The sequence below is a fragment of the Pieris napi genome, chromosome 2 (genome assembly GCF_905475465.1).
Source record: "Pieris napi chromosome 2, ilPieNapi1.2, whole genome shotgun sequence".
Lineage (NCBI taxonomy): Eukaryota > Metazoa > Arthropoda > Insecta > Lepidoptera > Pieridae > Pieris > Pieris napi.
Window position 1 is genome coordinate 6,835,206 of NC_062235.1, and position 25,266 is coordinate 6,860,471.

Sequence of the window (25,266 nt, forward strand, 5' to 3'; positions counted from 1 at the left end):
TCAAAGTATATATTTGGACATACACCACTACAGATTTAAGACTCTGAAGTTTTATAGATATAACATTTTACAAAACGAACTACACTATAGGAAAGGTATTATCACCAGTTGAATAAATTAATATGCAGTTATTTTATGGTGGTGAGTTAGGGTTGGTTAGCAGGGCGCTTACGCCTCTACTCTGCTGTCACCTTCCTACCGAAATTGGCAACTAATGAGATGGACTGTACATATGTGCAGTAGACTCTCATACCACATGAATTAGGGAAAACTGCTACCCTGCTTCAAGTAGTAGGATATAGGGGGAAGTTTCCATTACGCCACCCGGGCCGAGTTGGCTCAACGCGGGTGTCTGTAAATCGAATTCTCCAAAAACGTATTGCTATCACAATATCGGTTTAAAAGAAATGCATCGTTACATAAACAGTTTTACACGTTATTATAATTTATGTTGCAATAAAAACTTCAATCGAACGACTAATAGAAGACAAAGACACGTATGTTTTAATGTTTAAGGTTGTTATATTGTAAAACTAAGGGATTAATAATAAAACAAATAAACATTATTTCTTAAAAGTTTAATATTTTTACGTGTCAATTGCACAAAAATGACTTTAGTCATGTAATAAAAACCGCACGCTCTCAACTAAACTCCTAAACTATCAAAACACTTTAAAATCAATTCCGTAACAGATTAAAAAATGTGAAGTGATTTTAGCCTAACATATTGCAAAATATTTAAATAGTTCAAGGATTTATTTCCTATTTTTACATTGAAGTTCAGTAGAGTGTATTAAAATCAATTCCCTAAAAGACAACACATTAATGTTAAGTTCTTGTTTAAAACTTCTCTCTGCAAGTAACATCCGTTTTACATACATACTTAGTATTTTGGCACTAATTGCTTATATAATAATAGTTATCAACACTTCAGTCCTCTGAATTCCTTTAATTGTTAAAACCTATGTTTAAAAAACAATATTGTTATTTCTTGTATCAATGAATGCTGCTTACATAGAACTTGTTCTATCGGATTCCGGCTCCTCTTTCAATGTGTATACAGATCGGCGAAACGCTCCGCCATTAAATCTAGACCTAGACACGTGGTGCAAAACTTCTGGTAACGCCTCTCCGTCTGAAGAAAGCATTGAGTCATCAGTTAAGTTCCCACTCTCATCCCGTCAGGACCTTTGTAGGAATTCCGGTGTCATAACTTTTTGAGTAGCACTCTTCATAATTTTTTCATGATGTCTCAGTCGATGAACGATTTCATCGTGAAGTATATTAAAACACATAGCAGTCAGAGCGAGACCAGTTATAATGTAAATGGAACAGAACCAAACTGTACCTGATGATGCACCGTTTCTTTGAGTCATACCAGGAGCTAAGTGACCGAAACCGATTGTACTCAAGCTCATAAAACAAAAGTAGATTCCATCTACTGGGCTCCAACCCTCCAGCTGATAGAGAATGAGGGCGCCGAAAGAAATGTAAGTGAAAATAGCAGCTAGGCATAATGAAATTGGAGCGAGAATTGAAAAACCACTTAGTGAAACCTTTGAATCGGTATCTGTACAACTCATAGAATCACAATCTCTGAGAAAATTTAATCCCACATTTTTATCTTTTATAGAATTTGTGCTAAGGCTGTTAGCTTGGGATGCTGATATAATTGTACCAGATGGTGATCGAACGTAATAAGGTTCTTGTAGATGCAAGGTTTGAGTTCTATAATCTTCTGGTCGTCTTACTTTTTCCTTCCTTTCTTTTGATGTAATTGCGCTTTCGTCGAGACAGCAGTACCCACACTTGACACAAAGACAGCAACACAGAGTTCTACTGAATATGCTTCTGGCTACTCTAGATAGGAGAGCTCCAACCACTGATAAATATAGAAGCGTTAAAGGTATACCTACAACGGCATATCCTATAGTGACTATTTTGCCTAATGCAGTTTTAGGAGCCACACTACCGTAGCCTGCAACAAAAAATAAACGGATTACAACTAAGGTAATAAATAATAATTATATATATATTTTATTAGCAGATCGGCCAAGCGTTGCTGTGGCTAAGATTTTTGTTATATTACATAGTAGTAAACTATTCAAGGGAAATGGTAGGAGAACACCAGTCATGGGGACCACCATGGGTGGTTATGCCATTAAATTGTAGCTTATGTGTAACGTTGGTACTTTCAACACAGCGCTATCTGTTAGAATTGTGACTATCAAATAATAAACAAATATTTTGCAATAAAATAATATTGCGGGTATAAATTGAGATGTAAGCTATCCTATCTTTTAAGTTAGATCAAACTGCACACGGTGTGCAAATTTGATTGATATCGGTTCGGTAGTTTAGGAGTCCATAGCGGACAAACAACGTGACACGTAATTTATATATATTAAGATTTTTGCAAAAATTTAACATATCGCAAAATACTCACCGATAGTAGTAAGAACAGTTAGTGAATATAAAAATGCTTTAGAAAAATTCCATTCGTAGTCATCTGATACAAGAGCTGGTGATGACTCCAAAGCTCTTGCACCACCATACTGTTCAGTTACATCAGCAGTCACTCTGGCGACCAATTTATCTTGGAATCTCGCAATTTCTTGAGCTGCAAGTCTTGTCCAATTTTCTTTATATAAAATGTTTAGTGAAACCGTTATCTCCCATATACTCTCTACAGTTTGTGATCTTAATTCAGCTGATGCTTGGGCGATGCTATTATTTACTTTAGACAGGGCAATAGGTTTCTTACTTTCAGTAGCTTGGTAAGATGTAGTCGCTAAAGTTTTCTGGTGTACTTTAGCAGCACCTCCTTCGATAGCTAAGAAAATGAATGCCCCTAATAAGGTATAAATGAGAAGAACTATAAATATTCCGAGATTTGTTATACATCCAGCTATAAGGCTTTTCTTTTTACTTTTTTTAGTTTTTATACAAAAGCAGCACGTTGTTACAGTATCGTCACAATTATCTGGTTTAGTTTTCTTGTATTTACCATTGACATGACTCTTTTTCTTGGTCTTGTCCATGTCTTTAAATTATTCTCAGATCATTGTTTACGGTGTGTTTTACATGCGAAATCTGAAACAATTAAACACAATTTAAATAACAAAATACTTCATACAATATATAGCTGTATCACTCAATAATAACCTATTACATATGACAGAGGTACGTACTAAAAATAAATCCTTAGACTAGATTGCATAACCCAGGCCTTTTATTTAAACTACTTTATGACATAACGCATTTTGTAAGGTCATAATTAGGTATTTTATGTACAAAACCTAAACTCATAACTAAAGAAGTAAGTATAATTTTACGTGACACAGAAAGATTTAGCCCAATATAATTCGTAAATGAAAATACATTTTCCTCAAAGAAAATAATCCACATGAAACCGTGTCTCATGTTACCATAGAGAAGAAATAATTCAAAGCATTTTGAATATTGGTGAATCTCGAATATCTTTGATGTACCTCATATATTGCTCATTCAATCGCCTTTTACATTATTAATATTAAAATGTATTTTGCAGAAAACATGAAATACGATGCTAAATTTTGCGAAGCTTCTTAAATTTAACTCTATTTAGAGAAAGGGTGAAACTTTTTTATATTAACAGGAATATTATGATGGTGAATTTAATTCAAACATCTACCGTTGTCAAATCAACTACTTGCAGTTTTAAATGTAACTTATTAACTGCCACAATGTTCACAAACGCAAAAACTCAAATCAAGTTAAAATTACCCATAAAATACCTATTAAAAAGCATTATGATAAATTATTGCATTTTCAATCACACTACTATTTTGTTAAGCAGCAAATCCTATGTTGAAAGACCCTATAATGAAAATAAAATCATAAAAAGGTCACTCATTTAAGACTTTAAAAAAATTTAATAAATAATTTTCTTTAATTCTTCAATATTTAACAGCATGAACGTTCTAATAAAATTCCACAAACAATATCGTAACTCGGCGTTGAAAATTTAATCATAGCACATTCTCAGAATTGCAAAACCGACTAAGTACAGCATAATGTATTATCTTCGCTACAACTTGACCCAAGTACGTGGAAGTTTTGGTTAGTTTCCACTAAGAGAATACAATTGTATAATGATCGATTCTCTACTTCCTACAAAGCATCATGTTCTGCATAACTATTTATATATTATCTTACAAATCATTTAATTCCATATGATATTATTGTTTGTACGGGGTGCTGTGAAACTTAATGTAGAATAAAAAAATTAATAACTATTAATTTATTTAGCACATACTACGTAACATTCGTTTGTCGAACTGTAACCAAATCTCTAAGGATTAGAAATAAAACTAAGCGCCAAGTTCTCTCGGTCAAAATTAAATACGTTTGTAATATACGGGAGTCATAAGAGTCATGGTATTAAACATAAAAAAACTACTAAATTTAAATCGTGATAATTAATTGTAGGAACTATATAATTATATATATCGTTCTTTTGGACATGAGTAAAAAGAGTAAGGAAAATTCTCAGTAATGAAATAGAGAAATTAAACGCACCGATCTGGAATTAATGTCTCATGACATTTTTTTATAGTTTGATGTCGTTTACACCTGAATACATCTAATTCTTGAAATGCAGTGCAATGACGGTAATTTGAGAGAGATTACAACTACCTTCTTAGTTAGCTCCAAAAAAGGCATAAGCGTCGAATTATAAATGCTATATAAATAACAAAAGTAAATTGTAAACACACATACTATCATGACTGACTTACTTTTTTTGTAGTCTGTCAAATATGGCGAAACTTCCAGACCATGATGTCAATATGCCAGATTTTAAACATTTCGAATTTTAGCGAAACCGTAGCGGTTAAGATAGAGGAAGACCAAAACTAATAAAGGCCGCGAAACGAACTTCCTAACACTCTGTTTTTACCCTTTGGATTGCGACACAAGTGCTCCCAAGTTGGGGAACAAGAAACTTTGTCGACGTGATTACAGTCGCTAACTATCACTGTGATTCTACTTAAAGGGATTGTATTTCCTACATGAGAAAACGTCTTTATGAAAACTCGGGGGCATCTTATTATTTGTTTCTGTACGAGTCACATTTCTGAATTATTATTCTATAGTTTAAATGTACCTCCGGACTAAGAATTATTGCATTTACATTATTAATACTGTTCGAATCAATTGCAAGAAGTGAGTTTCAGTATCATGTTAGATTGGTTTCTAGGTTATATATTATTATGAAGCGTTGAGTGTGATGTTATAAAGACTATTATAAAGCAACACAAAAATAATTTATATTTGAAACACTAGTGCTAGGAATCAGCTTAAAACAATTAGATTTTAGTTAACGACGATATATTTGTTAAAATACAATCCACATTATACGTAGTTATGCAGTAAGTGAAAAAATATCGAATGTATTATATAATTTCTATATCTTGTTGTATAAAAATGATCCTGTGCGCAAGCAACAATCTTTGATTCCCCTTCTCATTAGTATCACGCACTTTGATCTTTTGTAACGCGGTCCATTATCATATACTTTTATTATCGTATTTTGATATTTACAAGTCATAAGGTAACATAAAGAGCTCTATCTAAAATAATCGCTATAAAAATAAATGTACTCGTAAAAGAGAGGAAAATAAAATAAATAGTGTAATAAAGTAAGATATGATAAATTACTATAGCCAATTATGATAAATCAACGACTCCGGAAACGAAATAACATAACAACTCAAACAATACGCACTTAACCCTCTTCACGTTCATAGCAAAGTGGATGTGATTGATACGAACGTCGATCGCAGGTTAGTCTTAAAAAAAGTGTTTTACTAGGAAATATACAGGAATTGTTTGTTAAGTAGGCGTGTAACATGTATTTCATTACATATGTTGTAACATTTGAATCCATCACGGCACAAAAAGAAAAAAATTCTCAGAAATTCTCTCAGTGATAATTTCATTCCACGTAGCGAGTGGCGGAATTGGCTTTCAGCTAAGTACATCCAAGGAGATACGACCTATCTTTAAAAAAAAATACTTTTTTATACTTTTATGTATATAAATTTCATGAAACAGTACAAGCAGTACTTTGCTTTTGTGAGGCACACTAGAATATATGCATGCACACATGAGAACATTAAAAATAAGTTTATTTAGTTTTAAGAATTACCGACAGTATAGTAGCTATATACATACATATACATACATAGTATGTAAGTTCCTGCAAGTACTTTGGTATCGAATCCCTGAAATCTAGATGTGAACTATACGACCTGATGTTTTTACACATTATTTGCAACGGTTTAACTGACTGTCATGACTTATTGTCGCTTTTACTATTTCACACCCCTTCTTCATAATACAAGGCAAACCCAACTATTTCAAATTCCTCGGTCTAATACAAACTATGTACGTAACCATGTTTCGTATACCTTCAGATTATAACACAAATTACCAGCAAATAGTTATTTTTAATGTAAAATTAATATAAAAAAACTCTGGTATCTTTCATTAATAATGGCTGTGTTATTCTTACTTTATATTAAATATACCTATATTATAATGATCAATGGATCTTATATATATATTATTTTTATTTTGTATTCAAAAAGGTAAAAAAGTGTGCTTTATGTTTATGTTTGAATGTGTATTTTGGCTTTTGTGTAGGTATAACGTAATTGTTTAATGAGTAACCGTTGGAATTTATTTATTTATAGTCTTATATCGGAAATACAAAATATATACATTATAAATATTGTTTTTCTTAATCTCCGATAACTTCTGCGATTCTGTGTGCCTACGGGCAAAGGCCTCCCCCATTTTTCTTAGAGATATTAGATCTTAGTTTATAAAACGTTGCTGACGTTGTATATAAAACAAAAGAACTAAAATGGAAATAGGCTGAACATACCATAAGAGGAGCAGATAAATGGAGCAAAATTTTTAACTGTAGGAATACTGATGAGCACATAAATAAATAAATAATTAAAGGCAATGGCAAAGGTAATGTTGCCATGAACGCTGAGGTCACAGTTACCAAAGTTATAAGCAGGCTCATTTCTCCCAAGTTATATATAAAATAACACATAATGGGGTTCTACGGTCTAAATAAAAATTCTTATTTCATCAATTCTGGAAGCAGAAAATAAGGATATTATTTTCTGTCTTGAAGTTAGTACATGTTGGTATTAACTGTGTTACAATAAAGTAAGTTCCGGTGAAAATAGAGCATTAGGAACTACACAAAAATTACGTAATACAATGTAATTCATATAAGTGAGATATTTACACTAGCATAAATATTGTACAGAGCACACCATAACATGGCTGATAGAAAATAACAATCCCCATTATATCCTACTAAAATTTTATTATCAATTCGAAAATTTATGCTCACGAATCTCGCTTGAAATCCATTCGGGCGTACGCAGAGTAATGAAATAAGTCATTTAAATTGGAATAGAGATTTCAATGGGAACATTAGGCGTGGAAGGAGGCTAAAACGCGGTAATATTGGATTATATCACTGATTTATGCAAAATCTTTATCGGCGGCGACACTTGGAATTGGATTTTGGTATCGTCGCGATGTCCGCGCCAGGTAAACGGTGAATTTTCCTTTTTATTGAGGGATTTGTAATTTATTTCAGAGATTTTGTTAATCTTTATACCTTCTAAGAGATTTCTATCCGTAACAATTTCCGATTTAATTTAAGGTATTTAAAATAATATCTCTTATAGTCGTTGTCTATTTAAATTAAATGATTCTGTAAATAGTCTCAAATTCTAAGTATTTGTACCATTACCGCCTGAAAAAATTAGCTTTTTATAACGTTAAAACTTATTAAGTTTGATAACTGAATGTTTTGATGCTCAAGTCGTTGTTTACGGATTTGTACGTTACGTCTTACTTATTATCGTTGATTAAAAATTAACAACTAATGAAGCCATTCAAGATTTGAAGATTGATAGATCTATAGATCCACTTGAAAGTTAAAAGAAGTGTATTACTATAGACCTACAATCAATCATAATCTAAATAGACATTAACCATAACATACGACTAAGAGCACTGCGCTTTTTCTTTCGCTTTAATTCGCGTAACCGCGTCCGAAATAATCGCTAAAGTTTAAAAACCTTTTCTTCCTCAAAAGCTGTTATTTTCTAAGGTAAAGCAACTTTTATTGACTTTAGTGAAAATTAAAACTGTTATTAAAGTTTCAAGTAGTTTCTGGGTAGCGATGCGCCAATTGAAGCGGAAGGCAGTTTTTGCGATTGCAATTCTCGCATATGAATCGAGAACGAACCATTATTGCCTTGCGACATGGGATGTTGTTCTTAGCTATTAAACTCTTGTAATATTATGTTCTATGGTAAATTACAATAATTCAAATGTTATGTTCAGATAAATAACAATTCCCTTGTTTCCTAAGTGAACAAAATAAACCGATTATGAATCGCAAGACTACAAAAATTATTTACTTTGTAAAATAATAATTGACCATGAATACCTTCATGGTCATTTATTAATTTAAATAATTTCAAATAAAGCTATGAATCATCATTAATGCGTCAATAATAGACATACATTCATAGACAATGTTAACTTCCAATCGGTTAAAGCGTTATTAATATCGGTCTACACACGGAGAAACTATGCTAAAACGTAGACAAAGTAAAAAAGGTGCTTGTACTTATGTAAGCGCGTAAGAAGTTATACTTCTTTGGCATTATATTATTAAAAATAGTTTTTGATTGCATGCAAATAATTAATTACAATTAAATAATCAAAGACTGGAAAAGGAGTCATTATAGTCAATAAAGTTCAGTTTACATTTGAAAAATTAAATAAATAAATATTTACTATTCGAATGTTGTTTTTAAATTATGTCCAATGCCGTAGCATCTTCCGTGGGCAACTTAATTCTGTTAATTTTGTGTCACGGTGCGCGCGCATCGTAAAATTTCACTCTCATCAATTCATAACGCGCCTAAAGAAGTATAACTTCAAAAACGCATACGCATCGAATCATATAAAGGTTACTAAATTCCTCTTCAAACAAACATAGATTGGAATATGCAAAGGACTTCGTTATATTGCACCCGACCAAGTCAATTAAATACGTGTATAACACTTGTCACTTGTTTTTAATTAAAGTACTATAAAAGTATCAAACAGTAGGTAATTTGTATATATGTATCAAATAAACTATATCAGCTGTCATGAGTAGTTTTGTCCCAGTGTTTTGAACGTTCGTCTCTCGACCCTGATAGTACGTTGTAATCACGGATATGCGTCAATGGAATTTACTTTACAAGTGCGCCATTAACGCTCGTACATTGAAGGAAACCATCATGAGGAAACCGGCATGCCTGAGACCCAAGACTCAAAGGCACAGATCTGATCATCTACCTACCTTTAGAAAAACTAATGATCACGAGACCTAAAGCGGCACTGGTATAAATTATCTGTCAAAGCAAAAGATTATCTCTAACTAACTAAATCAGTACTATTTAACTACAGTAACTAAAGCACTGAACCATCTGAATCCATAACTAATTACATACAGTCTGACTGAATAAACAAAGTTTGCAGACCACGATCGCTGCAAAGGACTCGACTCGTTCAGTTATATTACTTTAGTTATTATTAATATTCTATTGAATTTTACTACTCCGTCGTCAACCAATTTAAAACGTTCAATAGCTATTGTCGGTTACTACTTAACTCCTTACTCTTGATGAGATAATAATATATTTAAATGAAAATATTTCACCCATTTATATAATTTAATCTGGTTTTATATAAATTTATTATGAGGTTAGTACTGTTTGTATTACTTCAATTCATCGATTTTCCATTGATTTCGATTAAAAATTACCAGTTTTTCGTATCCTAGAAATTTTAGATATTGTTATATTGTATGGTTACTTCGTAATCCTATAACTTAAACATAAACCATATGTTATATATTTAATGAATACCATGTTTAATAAAACCTTTGATATTATTTATGCAATCATAAAACTTACGAGTGACTAATAACTTACTTCGTACTATAATCATAAAAAAATGATACTTTAATAATATCAAGCTGGAGGGTTTGTTTGATAAAAACGCATTAATCTTAAAAACGACGGGCTAGAATACAAAAAAAAATATTATGTTGTCGATTTATCTAGGGATGCTAAATAGCTTGAGACAAAAATGTTGCAAACACGGGAAAAAATATTCCGTTCCGTGCGTTGAGTAAACAATGATAGGTTATACCTATCTTATAACAAAATTTTGACTTTAATTTATGATATTAAGGGTCTGTTTCACAATGTATGGATAAAGTGCCAAATAGCTATGCAACACAAATTATTTGGAAGATAAATTGTACTTGTCACTTCATCGGACTCATAACTTATGATGTACTTTATGTGACGAATAGCGCTATCTGACAGTCGTGAAACGCAACAATAGTGTTTATCCTACCAATAAGTAATAGGTAAATAGCTAATTTGGAACTTATGTAGAACTTATCCGTACATTATGAAACAGACGCGTAAAATATAAAATGTATCATACGCATGCTAATTTAAATCACGAGAAACAATGTAAATAAATAATAGTTTAAATCGTCGATAGACGAAAAATATGGCACAGAGCGCCCCACGCTTTTTCACAATAATACCAGTATTTTTTGTTCATTACCATTTTCAGCCTAAATTAGGAATTATTTTTCACTTTTTAGTTTGATGTGCTTTAAAAGCGTGTTTTTTAGTTTTTTTAAACTATTATTTATTTTTTCGTTAAATTTTTTTCGGATTATTGCATTGTCATCGATCTTTGACAGGTGCGCAAACTTTGAATTAAATCTGTCCGTTAAAAGTGGGTCAAAATCGAGTCCGAAGGAGTCGGTTACATACATACATACATACAGGTGAAGCTAATATAAAGCGTGTAAAATGCTAGTAGTTAATATTAGTTGTGCTGCCCCTGGGTGACGGCTATGTCATAACGTAGCTATCGGCCTACGCGGCCATACTTCGCTCAAGAGTCTTTTGTTTCCGAGTACTTCGTCTACCGTTGGGTACTACGAATGACACGTTAGATTAAATAAATTGTAAGGCCATTCTTCACAGTGCCTTAATTAAATGAGAATATTCTAGGCTACATTCCTCCTAACCATAATTAGTATTAATGTTGCCTATAGATTATACAGGACTTGGACACTTGAAATTTTATATATTATGACGTTCCACTAAAAGAGTATAGAAGTTCCTAGTTAAATATAAATAAGAATAATATCGTGAAGGGGAACTATAGTTTTTTGTCTCATAAATATTTTATAATGTAATTTAAGGTTTTCTGGCATTTTTGTTTATTTAATGTGCTTGTTTAAATATTAACGGACTGTTAAAGCATTAAAGTTAAATACGTAGTAGCTGTAAAATATAATACAAATTATTCAGGTAATTTTACTAATAATTTTTGTTTAAAAATTAGCCTAGAATATTTTCAAAGTGTTAGGTTAGGTTAATATGTACGTATATTACAGTTTATGTTTTTTCGGTAAACGCATGCAAGCCACAAGAAAATCGAGAACGCTCTATTTTTAAATTTGATGATTTATTGTGTTTATGGTATACAAAACAATCTTACCTGGTTACTGACAAATGCATACTTTTTTATTCATATTTATAATTTCTCATTCCATATTTAAATGTATCTTCCTTGTTCCCTTTATATTTCATATCAATCATGTAAGAAACTGTAACATCTTCAAATTGTCACTCTCATCTGTCATCACATTTATAATTCACAACGTTACCATAGACTTCACACACGCGTTTAATTATTTAAATATAACTATTGTCTAGTCTCCAGTTCTATATAATTACGAATTTTAGTTCAAATACATCGCCACACACTAGTCTTGTTTTCCGCCATCTTTCATTTTTGACGCATGCGTACTTTTTATTTAATTGACACATGCGCTTTGCAAGTATTTATCACAATAAGACACCATAGACTATAAACTTTAAAATTAGTAAAATAAATTGTCTAATTGGCCGAGTGTCAATTCAGTTTTTTAAATAGTTATCAAATGTGCTTTGTATAGAAATATCTGTAGTACTTATGATTTGAATATAATTAAATACTCTACGGCCGCAAAATAAAGCATACAATATTTTAGCATTCGTTATTTAAATTAAGATATCGATTGCAAGGACTACAGCAGTGTTAGCATAGTGGTTTAAGTGTTACGCGCGACTCGCACTCGAATGCCGATGGTCGATGGCTGGCCATGCGTCATACTCGTGAACGGGTGCTACTTGTGGTGACTGGTCGTACTTGAATTCGTGTATGCGGTGAGGTCGGCTATGTGTTTGCGTGTTGTTCCCACGAGAATGTATGTGCGTGCTCCTATTTCACCATGCCTCCTGCTGATAGAAAACAAGTCTTTGTTTTTTATTTATGTTATTATTATTAATTACTTAAGATGTCATGTGGAACATGGTGTAATGGTTGCAGCTCCTTACAAACATTGTGTAAAAAAAAACATGGCGAATAAAAAGAGTGGCGGAGAGTTTATTGCCAGTTCTTCTCTTCCGTTCTACGCATTTGAGAACTGGCGCAAAATGTAAAGTTAGAAGCATTTCATATACCTTTCTTTTTTTGAAATCATAATTGTACAATGTGTTACCTATATGATTAAATGATTTTTGAATTTGAATTTTCCAAGGTTAAAATCACAAAAATCTAACAATGTATTTCTACTATTTTAGTTAAAATGACTATCCATTCGAATTCTTTCGAAATATTAAGCAATCAGTACTTTATACTATAGTTTACACGTTCTATTTGTGTGAAAACTTTTCATGGTGGTTCAAGTTCTGCAAAAGCATCGCGGTTCATGCGGGACCACAGACCCTTTCATTTAACTAATCAAATAATTAGTATACAGAATTCTACCTCTTTTTCATACACCATTTTACTTCATAGCATGTAGGAGAAAAACAGTAGGTATAATGCCCCATATTGAAACCTTTACTTTTCGAGTACTTTTATTTTTCTAAAAGAACATTAAAATAACCATACAGTTTTATGCTTTATTTCATAAGTTCATTATGCAGGTTTCTCTAGAGAACCTCTTCAAGTAGAGCTCTCAAGGCGGGCGACTGTCTCGATCTAGATCGCGTTGCCTCTTACTGCGATAAAGCGGTCAATCAACTACGATAAAGTTATTTAAAAGCTAGTTTTCCCGTCTTTGTCTAAAGGTATAGAAGACAGGTTGGACTAGTAGCTTCAGCGTGTTACTCTCATCCCTGAGGTCGTAGGATCGATCCCCGGCTGTGCACCAATGGACTTTCTTTCTATGTGCGTTTATAACATTTACTCGAACGGTGAAGGAAGCGAAGCGAAGGAAACCGGCTTGCCTTAGACCCAAAAAGTCGAAAGGCGTGCGTACAGAACGTTGATCACCTACTTGCCTATTAGATTAAGAAATGATCATGATTTTATAGAAGACAGGTGACTATTATAACTCATGCTTTTTATTAAGTTTAAAAATATGAAATCATCAGGATTCGAAAAATGGATCGTTTTTGCATGAATAATAAGTGACCCATGCCACCCAAGTAAGTTTGCATGGAGAAACCCACGTTCGAGGACATCAACAATTCACTAGATATTGTTTAGGAAACCAATTGAGGTATTAGCGCAATTACAGCAACTGTGGATCCTTCTAGAAAAGCCAACCTGATAAGAAGAAGACCACTGACCGCTTTCACTGGCTCACAAGGGACTCAAAATATCGATCTTTAGAATATATTCCGATTGAATATGTTATAATCGTGTGAACAAAATGTATATAACAATAATAATATTGAGCTATTTCAGCAAATATAACATGATTGCTGAGCAGATCATGTAAGCGACAAAAACAAAACACGATAGATAAGCGTATAATAATGAAATCTACAACCGTTTTAGAAAATTTGCTACGTATGTATTCTATTAATAACAACTTTTATTAGAATTACTGTTTAATATATTTACATAGATAATTCTTGAGTCTTTCTCTAAACAAAGCAGTTGTTAAATAACAAGTGTCTAAAAAGAAGCAAATGTATTTAATTTATAACAGTGAGCCTATTATCGAGATAGGGTGTGATTGGTGATATCTTCTTTATGTATTTTTCAACGACATCAACGTCCTTGCCGATGACCTTGAAGTCTCGTCCATGTTTACGTAACATCTGAAATAATGTTACATTTGTTTGAAACTTTCTAAAATCTATTTACTATTCAATTGTTTACTCAATAAATAGATTAGATTATCTTTATCATTACATTAATTACGTGTCTGTCATTACCATTAATACCTTGAAGTTATTTAAATTAGTTCTAGACCTGTCAAATACACATTTTTGCATAAGTTATACTCGCAATATTTTAAATTAAAATATAACGGGCACTGCTTTCGTCAATTCGAGTAAAATGGCGGGCATAAATCTCGTTGAATCAATAAAGTATTGGTCGTTATGAGAATTTTTAAGTAATTACGTGACAATTTGTTAAAATCGCGATGTTATGACGAGAATAACATCGCTATATTAACAAATTAGTAAGTAAATATTTCTATAGCATTAATTAACGTTGTGTAATGTTTTTAAATAATTAAGTATTTTCTTTATATAACAAATGCCAGCTATTAAACTTTAACCCAACGATAGGACTCTGTCAAAAGTCAATAACATCTATTATAAATAATTTTAATTTTGGTCGAGTTTCTATGGGACTGGCATCTATGAATCAAATGGCACCCTGTAAATACTTACGTCAAAAGTTCCTCCCTCCTTAATCACGAAATTTATCGTACTGAGCTGGTACTCCTTCTCCGGGTCTAATAGCTGGTAATCGCCATCTTCCTTTACTAATACCTCCGCTTCCGGTATCTCATCAGTTAATTTTAGTGTCAGTTTCAGGCCTGCAATATTGTATTAAGAATACAGACTAAACCAATTCAAGAACTCAGGAGTTATGTGCTGTAATATTGCGGGCTACTAGATTGCGAGGAATTGTGAGGAAGTATGTTTTAACAATATAAACCACTTATATAAAGTTACATTATTCTTGTATATTTTTTTTTCTTTTAAGGAAAGGAAAAATAAATTAGACTAAAAATTTAGTAAAAAATACGTAATACAGAGTCTGTATTTTTTATTTAATCTGTACTGGTTTCTACTGTTTTGTCTTTTGAAGTTGACAGATGACTGAATAACTATTAGTGGATGATTAATTTAATTAAGACATACATTGTCATTTACATGAGAATTAAATATGGTCAGCTCTAACTGTCGTCTTAAATTCTATTTTAGATAATGCCATTGTTTATTGTACAAACTCCAATTCTCGATGACCTAAATTAAAAATATATTTGAATTAATTCCTAAGATTGTGGTGGATTGTGTTCCTTTAAATCATCTCATAGACACAAACTGTCTATAATGATATGATAAGTAATGACTGTTTTAAATCTGTTTTATGCAGAATTTGTAAATTTCTATTTAACATAAATTTATTTAAAGGGAATTCGATGTCATGACCCTAACTTTGTACAGACAAAGACTGTACATTAAAAAGTAACTTCGTTTGAGTTTGGTAAAATTTAAATTAAGAACATACCTGCTACCTGCGGTAACCATGGTCCTGCGAAAGGCTTTCTCACCCACGCGTTTGTGGTACATGTTTTTAATGCCTCCAAGATATATTTCCCAGGTACAACGAACGTCACCATATCGTTGGTAAATGGTAAGGTGTTGATGAGGTCTCCTCTCGATATTTCTGCAAGCAAGCCAAAGCCTTGTGCTTAGTAACTAGTGTAACTAGTGTAATTAGTGACTTCGTTGGACATAGATTATGTATTGATTATTATGGTTGAACAAGATTTATTAATTGGTTGTACAAAAACGATTTAACGTTAAGCTAATTAATATATCAATATTCATTGACATACCTCCTTTGGAAAGAGATCCTCGTATCGAGTTTCTAAGCAAAAATGCTACATGTGTCAAATTACTATCTGCTATTTCTTTTCCCTGAAAAAAAAATTACGGCAAATATTCATAATTAGGTTTCCTAGGCGCGAATAGTAGTTGAGCATTGATACAAAAAAAATGTTGCTTATGCACATGAAATGTTGTCGTATTACATAATTTTATTCTATTTGTTTCATCATATTTCATTTTAATTATCTGGAAGACCACACTTATTGGCCGTTCCTTAAATGTATGTAATGGACGGAGAAAGAGTAGAATAAATATATACTTCATTAGCATGCGAGCAACAGCGAGCAATTTTAAATATCGCTGTAGGCCGTTCTAGGCAAGTTTGAGTAGTATAAGATAAATAAAAACATTATTTATTTTTAGATGTAAATCAGTAAAGTGCAATCTGGGCGACTTAATATATCAATTAGTATCCAGTAAATTGAGATCAAGGATTACATACAATTTAAATAATACTTACAGCACTAAGCACAGCATCGGCGTACATATCTCCGATGGAACATTCTTGCGCACCGCACTCCGTCATAATTAGATTATCATTTGCTACTCCAATGATTTCTTTCACCACAGAGTGGAGTTGTTCTTGATAAGGCTTTAACAAGGCCTTGATAGCTAGATCTACAAAAAAAACAGTAGAGTTTAGTATATTTATTTTCATAAGATGCGTAATCTTAAGAAAATAAATTAACTTGAATTTAGAGATTAGAGGTTTTAATTTTTCTTAAATTAGTTTATTTTTTAAGTAAAAGTATAAATGTATTTACTACAAGTAAGTTACTATGTAAAGTGGTACTATGTAAAAGCACCCCCCGTAACTATATATTTATAGTTACTATAAATATATAGTTATATATTATATATATATATATATATATATATTTATATATATATACTAACCTAACTTAGTATAGTATAAAAAATATGAATAATTGTCTTTGTATCTCGAAATAAATATTTGCGACATACCTTCAGGAATGTTTTTATCAAGAAAGACAGGTGTTCCTTCGAATTTAAGTAAATCGCCGTTTCTGTTAAAATACGCTGTCAAATTTCCAACATATTTTGTGAATGCTGATGCTGTCACGATAGGAATCTATAATTAACATAAAATAAGATTATACAAACATTGCTTGATAATTTATAATACAGCCATACTAACAGGGGTGAATTTGAATTATTAAAAAACATATTAAACCATGAAAATTTATACCCATGAAAAAAAATCTATATGATATTTGAACTAAGATTGTTCCATCGGCCTAAGGGATAAACAACTATATTTATAAGAAACATAATTAACCTTATGTCCAGGCCGTAGCTCCGACTCAACAATAACGGGATAAGGCCCTGCAATCTCTTCGTGACTCGGAGATTCTCCATTCCATAGGAGACTGTGAGAATGACCACCGACAATTATGTCTATATTCTCACCTACCTGCTTTGCTATTTTCCTAAAATAAATACCATATCATTATTTACTATACTTATAGCAGAAAAAACAAAATATTCAATAACTTAAAAGATGCAACATTCAAAACAGATAAAAGAAAGCTAAATCATAACTAAATTTGCTCTCTTGTGAATTTTGTCTGTGTATGTATATTTATACATACATCGATAAATATATTATATATTCTCGTATCGTGGTATGTTGTATTCTTGGTAGAAAACGATCTTTATCTTGTTACGCACAGACTGGTACTTGCTAAACTATAAAATGAAAAAGTCAGGAAGTTGACTAAAACAGTGCGATTTTGGGCAGCTAAAAAAAGTACAACGTGTAAACAATTAAACTAACCATCTCCATGACTCAAACGTGAGAATTCAGTCAAGGCTAAATAAAACCTTTCAATCTTTGTATTTCAGGCCGAGAATAAAAAATATTGTAAAAAAATATATGATTGGGATATATATGTCGGAAGAACAATAGCGTTCCTGTGAGCTGCCATAATCTCTTTAGCAAAAAAGGTGCGTCACGTTAATAAATAAAAACACTAGAGAATTTTATATCGTTATTAATTCACTAGAGTATAGCAACAAGGAGCTAGTATTTAATAAAAATATTATGATTCGTCATATTTCAACACATTACATTGAAATCTTTCCGTAACGAAATTGATTCAAAACGCATTTGAACAAAGTGTGACCTTTCGTAAAATATTATTTGAAAAGTGTAAATAGTGGTATTTTTGAAACTAGCCTGGGACCTGGGTTGATTTAAATTCTGCGCATTTATGATTCGCAAAAATCATCAATGCGCGTAGATTTTGGTATTTATTTGGTTGCTGAGTTTGTTTACGTTTTTTGCTATGTGGTTGATCCAAAGGCGCATCATGGGTCTGCCCATGGTCTCGCTATCATACATTTTATTGACGATGTTACAAAGCAGTTGCTATTACTAGACTTTTACAGATTCTGGATAAAACGATCCCAGTGGGTCCTAGTTATTAGTATAGTACAAACACATAATCGTGTGTGGGTTTTTATTTAATTTCACTGAATATTAGTTTCAGGACTGGGGATAGCCCACAAATAGTCTCCCTAAATTAGCGTATAGATTATATGTATAGATATTATTTTAGCCTATAAAAACCAATGGGGCTGCAACAATTTAGGTCTCAGCCTCAGATTTCTGTTACGGTACAACAGCCGCTTATATTGTGGGTAATGAGTGGCATCTGTGTTTTATTAGGTCTTGGTATAATTACTGCCCCAGATGCTATTACACTCCTATTATTAAAATGTATATACTAGGTTTAATTTAATAAAACCATGTACCTATTATGTTTAGTTCCATGAATAAATTACTTAAGTGATTGCAATAAATGCAGTGCAAATAAAAGAATAAACGAAATTAAGAGATGTCATGCCTTGTGGCCTATTAGAAGGTTTTATATAAATATTATCCTCTCAATAGTGAATTGTTAAAATATCCTCTATAACTCGAGAAAGCAGCTGGCGTGTCGAGTTAGTAATTTGACAGGTTTATTGGAAAATATCGAAGCACGCCGCTGTCCTTGCATTTAAATCGACGATAAGTCAAACGTATGAACTTAAATAGAATTTATTTTTCTACATATTTTATCTCATATATTCTAAACGAATTTGTATTAAAAACATATCAGAAATATTTAGTCTGCATTTAATTAGTCATATACAGTAACAATGTTAAACTTTGCTGAGAAAAGTAAAAGCATTGAAACTAGATTGAAGGTCGTTTTTTACAATAGACCTCTTATTCCTAAAAACTGAATCAATCTATACTCTTGTGACTAAAGATAAGTGACAACTGACAAATAGATCCTATTATATTGACTTAATTGTTATTACGCTGTGACCAAGAAGTAAGAGAGGGCTATGTACGGTTCCTGGGTCATCAGGGGTTCGAAATAATAGAATAATTTTAACTTACTGTATATTTATCACTCGCGTAATACAATAGAATATGAGCGAAATAATAATTATGTGAATTGCTATGTAATGAGTGCAATCTAACAAACAGAGAGAGTGCCGACGTCTGGCTATGCTCCCGGGGTGAAACTCCCATGATACAGTTAATTGTAATGATACGAATGACTGCTGTAACAGTCGAAGAGAGTGCCTGCGTCTGGCTATACTCTCGGGGCGTGACTCCGACGATTTAGGAAATCGTCATGCTTATTAGTGATCAAACTGTACAGCCAGGGCACGTACATACATAGGAAATAGTTATGCTTGTAGATGATTGGAATGTACGAGCCTTGGCACGTACATAGGGAATCATCACGATTATAAAACTAAGGAAGCCTGAGTGAGCAAAATGTACAGCCTTGGCTCGTACAGGCTAGTACGAACTTTACTATATGTGTCCATATACATCAATACTTGATAGTGGGTTTATATTTGTCCGATTAATCAGGATTAAGTAAAATAATTGTGTGACGACTGTTGTATACGTACTTGTCAACGTCCAACCCACAATGTGACAAAAGTATTATTATATCAACTCCTTTCCTAGTGAGTGCTTCAGCCTCTGTCTTGGCAGCTTTTATTGGATCTAAGAATTTTACTTTACCCGGAGATGATGATATCTGTAATTTAAATGATTGTTGATATATATAATCTATCGGTGCAAAATCCAATGTTCGAACACATGATCACACATATACCCGCTGCTCAAGAGATAACAGATAATTTTTAAATAAAACTTTAAAACTTAAAAATTTAAGTATCTTAAGACCTTGATCGCGTTTATATCTGTTAAAATAGATTTGTAGTAGTTTAGTACTACTAAATGAAAACACGCGTAATTGCTTACTTTTACTCGCGTATTATGATTGTATTACTCACTTGAGTTTCTGTCGTTATAAGGCCTATGATTCCTATGCGTCTACCTTTCCTTTCAACAACAATATGTGGCTTATAGAGGTCATTGAGAGCTGGTTCTTGACTGGTGTCGATGTTGGCTACGACTACTGGGGCCTGGAGTGCCGCAAGGTATGGAGCGAGGCCCGCTATGCCGTCATCAAACTCGTGGTTTCCGATTGCCTACAATTTATTTCATTAGAAAATAGTTTTTAATTAAAACAGTTAAAGTAAAAACAAGTTTCTTTAGCTACGTATATTTATTGTTAATTATTAATACATGTCATAAATTTGTCAGTTGGCGGTTAATCATGTCATTCTTTAACCATAACAATTGATATTACGCTCTTCCCGCCAAATTGTTAACCTATCATACGTATGGTTTCAAATGTGAGTGAATAATATCTAAAGAATTAAATCTGATTGATGATTTTGAAATATGTTTGGATTTTACATAAAATCTTGTGTAAAAATTACCTTTGTTCAAAGAATTTAAATTTTATAATAATATAATAATTGCTGAACTAAATAAAATACTATAATACCTATAATTTACATACGTAATTGTATACGCAGTAATTAGTTATGTAATAATGTACATCATTATTGTAATACTAACGTGAGCGTCATTAGGCAGCAAATTAATGAACTTCTGGGTAATGTTCCATTTCAGGAGAGTGTACCAATAAGTCCCTTGGAAGGTGTCTCCAGCATTAAGTAGCAAAGCCCCAGGTTTCTGTGCCAAAAGAGTTTTTACTTCATGGTACAATCGGGCATAGCCACCTAGACATTGTGTATCGTTCGTCGAGCATATTGGGTACTGCACTGTAGTTTCTTCGAATCTGTAATAAATTTATAATTTTTAACGGGACCCAAAGCAAACGTGTACAAAAACTTATTACTATAATAATATTGATTGATAAGAGCGTTGAAAAGTAATTAAAAATGTTTAATTCTTAACCTTTAAAAAGGTGAATTCATTTCTTTCTTTGCTTTACAGCTTTTCAGCAGCTGACGTATATCCCCTACTATACAGCTGATGAAATTTTTTTTCAGCACAGAATGTTATTAAGTATTAACGAAAAAAGTTTCAGCCGGCGTACTTTTACCTTTTTTTTGTTTCTTTCTACTTTCGCAACCATCAAACCCACATCAACCGCGGGTGCGTCGCTTAAGTTTGGTTCACATGTTAGATAGCCGAAATCTAATGAAAATGATGGCAATCGATTCATAAACAGCTAAAATTCAACGCTACCTCCCGGACTAATAGGGCATTGTCGTCACAGATTCAAAATCACATTTATGTCTTGCAAATGACAACAGGAAATCAAAATGAGGAAAAACGATACCATCGAACCGATAACCTCATACATGTCCTTGAAATGTCTTGTCGAATCTTGTATCTCTGATGATAATCGTATTGTGTATTTCATTTTTTAATCTCCTATTGTCTTACGTCATGTAATTATGTTCGCGACTTGTTACTTGGTAATAATTAAGCTAGGAAGGTTTAGACTGAATTTAAGAAAACTATTTGTTAGTATATTTTCTATGGTCCTATATACATAATAATAAAATGAGGTACATATTTTAAAAGTGTTCTAGCATTTGTTTTCGAAAAACACACTTGTGTAACTCTAGGTAAGAACAATTAACTATGATTTTAAGTAAATACTTTTAATGTATATTTGTGACGGGTTATGTCTGTGAATTTTGTATCACAAGCTATTTACTAACAATCATTGTCTTTCACGCCTATTGTCTCGTTTCCAATGAATATTTGAATATGCAAACAAAAGATGTTTAAGAAAATAATAATATCAAGTGGCGCTGCAATCCAATGTGTCTTGCCCACAAATTGCAAATTTGATGATTATATAGATAAGCAGGTGATCAGACTTTTGAGCCAAATATCAACGTGTCGATAATTTTATGGATAGAAGAAATACCAGTATCCTCGCGATGTTTACTTTCACTGTACGAGAAAGTATTATATGCGCGGTGAAAACACGGAATTTGAACGCACGACCTCTGGGTTGAAAGTCGCACACCTAATCCAAGCTTACACTTCTACAAGTACACACAACACACAAACACATGTATGCATAATTGAAATTCGTAAACTTATAAATATCTTGCCGCTTTTTTTCTGCCTTTCCATAGAATCTTGTTGTAATCGTACTATATCATTTGGGAATAATGCAGCTTTGTAGCGATGAAATACTTTTTAAAACCGGTTCAGAGGTTCAAAGATTTTACATACCAACAGTCCCACAAACTTTACCACTATATAATATTACTGAATATAAAACCTAAACCTAACCATAGTCAATTTAATTTCAGTTTGATAAAAAATTGCCATATGTAATTAAAATAACGAGATTTTCACACTTATGTTATAAATTCACGCGAACAAAATTGTTAATTGATCTCGCATAATAAAAAATACGTTATTAAACGTAAAATTCAAACTCTGCTTTCCTCTTCTCACCAATATGCTTATTGTCAAATTTATAATCAATAACCGTAAGATCAGCTGATTTTCTTGAATTTACCATTAGTATAGGTTTAAATTAAAAAAAAATATGTAGTATCAATAATTTAATTTTACCATTATCGTTATATTATTTTTATGTTATTACTGACTGTACCTGGCATGGAAGTCATTGTAATGCACAATATCCAATCTAAATACTCCACTATTTATAACACTGGCACTAACACTACCAAATAAGGCACACAGTATAACGTCAAGAAACATTTTAAATTTGGAACGCGTTACATCTGTCACATATTCGTTGATAAACTGCGCCCGCGTCAGGTCAAAAGGCAGGTTTATGGCACACTAATTTGTCTTTGCCTATTCATCTGCATATAAGGAGTGCAGGCCGTTAGCTCCGTCAATCAGATATATACTTAGTTCCTTTGCGATAGAGTGATATTCAATCAATACAGAGGTCCAAGGGTACAATGCAGACAACTTTTCTTTACAGATATCATCTGACTTATAAATTAAAATCTAATAAAAATAAGGTCCAATTTATACAGAGTTCAAAAAGCGAAAACTTCTAGGGCAACCCTTTTTTTGGATATGAAGCTTAAAAGACTCTAGAAATATATTTGACCCATGAGTTATGGTACTGTCTATATTCATTTCAGAAGTAGGACCTTAACGCTTTGGCCTTGTACCCATTTTGATAAATTGAAGCTCCTCTTTATTATACTCATATGTTTACAAACCTGTTAATAAGTGACCAACGAAAAACGCAAACGTTCGCAAAGAAATGTATCATTATCGTACAATCGTAAATCGTGTCTTAATATTTTTACTTTCAAATTAGTACACAAAATTTTGCTTAACAAGTATGATTACCAAAACTATATCAGTCACGTACGTTAGAATATTCAATTGTATTCTTAATGATATATAATATAATTAGCTAATGACCGTGACACCGTACTGTGTTTAAGTTTCTAAAACACTTTTCAATAGTACGTGACTATAACTACTTTTATATTATAAGTACTAGGAAAGACATTAATACTTGTAGGTATTCATTAATTTATTTAAATTAGCTAGCCGGTACATGCCAAATTATTCATGTTTTAAAGTAATTGTCATATGTAATACCACAAGAGCTTCAAAATTATCGGGTATTTCCCGATAGGTTCGTTGCAAACAATTAATATAGTCGTCATGACAACTATATTTGTTTGCAACGAACCTATCGGGAAATACCCGATAATTTTGAAGCTCGAGTGGTATTCGGGGGATTATTTTTCCGACCCAAATGTCGGCCAATAGAATTGCACCATGAGACGAAATGTACAGTTAACAAATAACAATTTCATAATGAATAAAACAACTACTTAATACTTTTCTTGAAGCAACGACCAGAGAAAATTTACACAAAAAATTTTCAGTATAATACCATGTAGGTCAATGTACCACGTGACGTCGAATGGTGCAATTCTATTGGCCGATATTTGGGTCGGAAAAATAATCATTGTAAATTTTTATTTTGATTTTAAATAAAATATAGCCTAGTTTTTCAAATATTTCTTGCAACTAGGATATTTTATCTACACTCCCTAAAATAAGGATCTCTAAAAAAAAAAAAAAATATTTTTAGTCTATCCACTCAGCGTGAGTGGATACCGCCAGGTATTGAATTATAAGTTGTTTGTAACACAGCATCTAGCACAGGTTTAGTAAAAATCCAAACCAAATCTTTATATATATAATTATTCTGTGAGTGTGTATGTCACTGAACTTCTCTCAAACGACTGGACCGATTTGATGAAATTTTTTGTGTGTGTTCAAGGAGATCTGGGAATGGTTTAGATTCACAAATCAGCCCGCCAGATGGCGCTGCAGTCGGTACTTTCATACTTTGCTTTACTAATCGCTTGAAATATCATGCAGGACAACGTCTGTCGGGTCCACTAGTTTACATATAATAACAATAAGTGTAAATTTAAACGTTCTACTGTGTCCACTTTATTTGTTATATCACAAGCTAAATAAGCTTTTACGATTTAAGCAATTCTTTGAACTATAACTGCCATAAATTTCTTAGCAAAACAGTTTCTATATTTTTTCCGTTGCTAATTTTTTTTGTGTACGCCTTTTTTATTCAGTATGACTACGGTCAGAAGTAATATCCCAAAATTAAAGTAATGTTCAATCATATAATAAAAGGGGGTTGTATGTCTTATAAAATAATAGAAACAGTGACAAGGAGTCTTAAATATAAAGAAATATACTCTATAAAGGATACAAAATACAAATGCCGTAAAAAAATACGACAGCAAAATTTAAAATGTTAAATTGGTGTTA

At 32.2% G+C, this 25,266-nt stretch overlaps 2 protein-coding genes across 2 annotated transcripts; both read right to left on the minus strand.

Annotated features, from left to right (window-relative positions):
- Positions 1–559: 559 nt before the first annotated feature.
- On the minus strand, positions 560–11,983 carry LOC125062404 (potassium channel subfamily K member 18-like). The gene is made up of 3 exons (XM_047668308.1): positions 11,671–11,983; positions 2,447–3,093; positions 560–1,978 (listed from the first exon to the last, which is right to left on the minus strand). Exons 2-3 carry the CDS (start codon positions 3,039–3,041, stop codon positions 1,182–1,184), a joined length of 1,392 nt encoding a protein of 463 aa, XP_047524264.1. The 5' UTR covers positions 3,042–3,093; positions 11,671–11,983; the 3' UTR covers positions 560–1,181.
- A 2,146-nt stretch (positions 11,984–14,129) lies between these two features.
- LOC125062044 (apyrase-like) lies at positions 14,130–23,296 on the minus strand. The gene is made up of 11 exons (XM_047667655.1): positions 23,078–23,296; positions 21,046–21,268; positions 20,412–20,609; positions 20,022–20,152; positions 17,383–17,533; positions 17,049–17,175; positions 16,543–16,700; positions 16,031–16,112; positions 15,700–15,858; positions 14,853–15,001; positions 14,130–14,270 (listed from the first exon to the last, which is right to left on the minus strand). Exons 1-11 carry the CDS (start codon positions 23,185–23,187, stop codon positions 14,145–14,147), a joined length of 1,614 nt encoding a protein of 537 aa, XP_047523611.1. The 5' UTR covers positions 23,188–23,296; the 3' UTR covers positions 14,130–14,144.
- Positions 23,297–25,266: the final 1,970 nt, after the last annotated feature.

Coding starts and splice junctions, on each gene's coding strand:
- LOC125062404 (XM_047668308.1), bottom strand. CDS start 3,041: ATGGACAAGACCAAGAAAAAGAGTCATGTCAATGGTAAATACAAGAAA. Junction 1,979..2,446: donor AACTGTTCTTACTACTATCG/GTGAGTATTTTG, acceptor TTTTTGTTGCAG/GCTACGGTAGTGTGGCTCCT.
- LOC125062044 (XM_047667655.1), bottom strand. CDS start 23,187: ATGTTTCTTGACGTTATACTGTGTGCCTTATTTGGTAGTGTTAGTGCC. Junction 21,269..23,077: donor TACAATGACTTCCATGCCAG/GTACAGTCAGTA, acceptor AATTTATTACAG/ATTCGAAGAAACTACAGTGC. Junction 17,176..17,382: donor AGCTACGGCCTGGACATAAG/GTTAATTATGTT, acceptor TGTTAATTATAG/ATTCCTATCGTGACAGCATC.